At 48.6% G+C, this 2845-nt stretch overlaps 2 protein-coding genes across 2 annotated transcripts; one reads left to right on the top strand and one right to left on the bottom strand.

Moving 5' to 3' along the window:
- Nucleotides 1-328: 328 nt before the first annotated feature.
- On the bottom strand, nt 329-823 carry EJ05DRAFT_481331 (uncharacterized protein). Its single transcript, XM_033745054.1, has one exon. The coding sequence runs from the start codon at nt 788-790 to the stop codon at nt 584-586; it is 207 nt and encodes a 68-aa protein (XP_033594836.1). The 5' UTR covers nt 791-823; the 3' UTR covers nt 329-583.
- Nucleotides 824-1484: 661 nt separating this feature from the next.
- Nucleotides 1485-2845, top strand: EJ05DRAFT_402103 (uncharacterized protein). The gene has a single exon (XM_033741429.1). It carries the CDS (start codon nt 1623-1625, stop codon nt 2799-2801), a length of 1179 nt encoding a protein of 392 aa, XP_033594835.1. The 5' UTR covers nt 1485-1622; the 3' UTR covers nt 2802-2845.

The following is a 2845-nucleotide window of genomic DNA, read 5'->3' as shown; positions in this document are numbered from 1 at the left end:
TGATTGTATGCTCCACCTACTTCAAAGCTCAGCACGACGATTGCTTAGATTCAATCACGCAATCTAAAAGTAGCATCATTACAACCGAAAGCGAGGATTCGAAATAGACCGAACAGGCTGGATAGAGACTGGTCATGGCTCAGTAAGGGCATGGATCTCGAATCAGTGATACCGACTCAGTACGGTCATGGCTCAGCATATTAGTTTGGATACTTTAAGGTATGTTTTCTATACTACAAGTTTCATTCCGTAAGGGATTATCTTTTAGTCAATCTTTTAGTAATATTCGATCCATTTCGGGGGTTCACCGCTTGGACTCCTGAGTCCATTGGCATGGAAAGAATGCTCAACTTCTTATCATCATGTTCTAGGCATACCGACAGTGAAAGCCCCTTAAGTATAGTAGAAAAGCAGCTATAAATAGGAGAGGCACGGAGTGAAAGCGACAAGATCCGGTCCGAGGTCCGAACCGGGCCGTCATGTTAGCCTCTAGATATAGCATTGAGAAGACTTTTGTGCGTGTGCGAGATAGACAGATCATCCGACGTCTGAGATTCCGTTACCGGTCGTGCGAAGGAAGTCCTCAGCCGTCTGCTTGATCCAAGTATACGCCTGGGTCCCCGAAATTGTAGGAGCCACAGACCTCGTTCGAAGTCCTAGAAGACAACCCGGAATAATTGAGCTGCTGGGGTATGTAGACAGCATAGGGGTCATCTGAGAGGACTTCACACTCTGTTTCTGCTCCTAGGGAAGTCGCTGACAATGGTTCGAGGGGCGTTTGCGACTGCATCTTGCTGTCAAGGCGGACGCTAGAAAGTCAGTATCCTCCAGAATTCTGCCGGGCGTAAGTACAACTAAGAGTGCTTTAAATACTAAGTTTCGAAAAGACTGATGTCCGGAAGAGGCAGTCTGAAAAGGCGCAGGCCCCACATGCCGACGCTGTGTGCCATTTCGCTGTTGTATCGTACTAGGTATAAGTTGATTGATCCCTGCAGTGATGAGAGCTACAGGGCGCGCAGGAAGCGTCTCTGTAAGGCTCAGTAAGTAGGCAACCAGTGGACCGACTTCTGGGCGAGTCTTCATTATTTTACGGCACTGTGACAAGATCTACTCATTAAGCTGGTCAGCACTGGTCCAGGATTCTAGACTGCCAAGACCTTGGCAGGTAAACAATGGCGCCAGTATGCACTGTAACAGAAGACTCAATCTGCACCATTCACACCTAGCGAAACGACTGCGCTACACGAGCATCATGTCTCAAGCAAGCTTGCAAGATGGTAACAAGTATCTGAGCCACGAGATCCACCAGGTCATCGCCGCTCTCCAATCAGCTAAGCCATGCTGAGCCATAGATTCTGCTACGCTATCTCGGAATCTATATCTGAGCCAAACCATGTCAGTCGCCTTGGCTGTACTAACGATAATACTCTTTTCCTATAGTGCCGCTTTGTTCAGCCATGGCTCTGCCAAAGCCTCTTGACTCATTGCAGATGAATAAGCCTATACTGGGACAGTATATATGTGCTATCAGGCTCGCAGGAGCCTCTCCTCGAGTCTAACACGAGTGCAGACCAAGCCCAGTCAGTAACGATACTACGGCACGCAAATTATGCTACTAAACCATGACGGACTTATGTAGGCCAATGGAGACAAACACGCAACCATGCTCGCAACAAAGCGCTTCATGCTGGAGTCACGACCACTGGTATGGATATCATATATCTCCCGCGTATGGCTCATGCGAGACTGTCCATTCGACCGCACCGCAGTCACTCGAAAGAATAGAGTACTCCGCTGCCAACCTTTCAAAGCCTCGATATTCTTCATATCTAATAAGGCAGACGCCTGTGGGAGACACGACAAAGGAGAGTCAGTCTTGTAAGATTGCGAAAGATTGCAAGACCTTTCCGCACAACGCGCAGGCTATACTTGCTCAACAATTCACGCAGCGGCTCGCAGACCCAGATCTTACTAGGCAGGAGAGTGAAGAGCTTGCTGCGCTCACCGATCTAAGTGTCCGTCAAGTACAAGTATATTTCGCTAATGCTCGTGCGAGGAAGCTCTGTCGAGGACAAGCGAAAGCATCTGCAGGTACCAAGAGTGTCAAAAAGCTTGGCAAAAATTCCGACTTGTGTTCTCCACAGTCGAATCTCGACCCCATCCAGAACTACAGACCACCGAAGAAGCGTAGACTGAAGAAGTCGCGGCGCATTCAGCCTGATCTTACCGCATCGCTACTCCGGACACCGTCTTCTCCCGATCACATCTTCCAGTGCACTTTCTGTGTGCAGGACTTCAAGCGCAGGTATGACTGGGAGCGACACGAGCAAACTATACATCTCCGCTTGCAGCAGTGGATCTGCATGCCCGAAAAGGCTGTAACATCTCCATCAATCGCGAAGAAGACTCAGTGTGTATTTGGTGGAATGAACAGCCCCACGTCTTTGCATCTACAGTCACACGACCTGTGTCAGTGTATCAAGAAGGAAGAATCAAGACGTACGTTCACCAGGAAAGACAAATTCATTAAGCATATTGAAAATTGCCATAAGATTTTCAATCCGAACGAGGATATCTTGTCGCGATTTTCAAAGCCCCAGATCGAACCCAGTTACTGGTGCGGTATTTGTGGTTATCTTCTGAACTCATGGAAGCACCGTGTTACGCATATCTCGGAGCACTTCAAGCGAGGCGAAGACATGCGTTTTTGGATGGCTGTCCCAGGTGCTGTGCAGTATGTCCGTGGCACGCAAAGGCTCAATCATTCCTTCATCGTTTATGGAGCGAATCCACGGACATAGCCGGTAGTACCCTCACGCTCAGCTCTCTCATAGAAAAATTGCAG

Source organism: Pseudovirgaria hyperparasitica (genome assembly GCF_010093815.1).
Source record: "Pseudovirgaria hyperparasitica strain CBS 121739 unplaced genomic scaffold EJ05scaffold_94, whole genome shotgun sequence".
NCBI lineage: Eukaryota > Fungi > Ascomycota > Dothideomycetes > Acrospermales > Acrospermaceae > Pseudovirgaria > Pseudovirgaria hyperparasitica.
The sequence above is the reverse complement of the archived record's forward strand: the minus strand, read 5'-3'. Positions and strand labels throughout refer to the sequence as shown.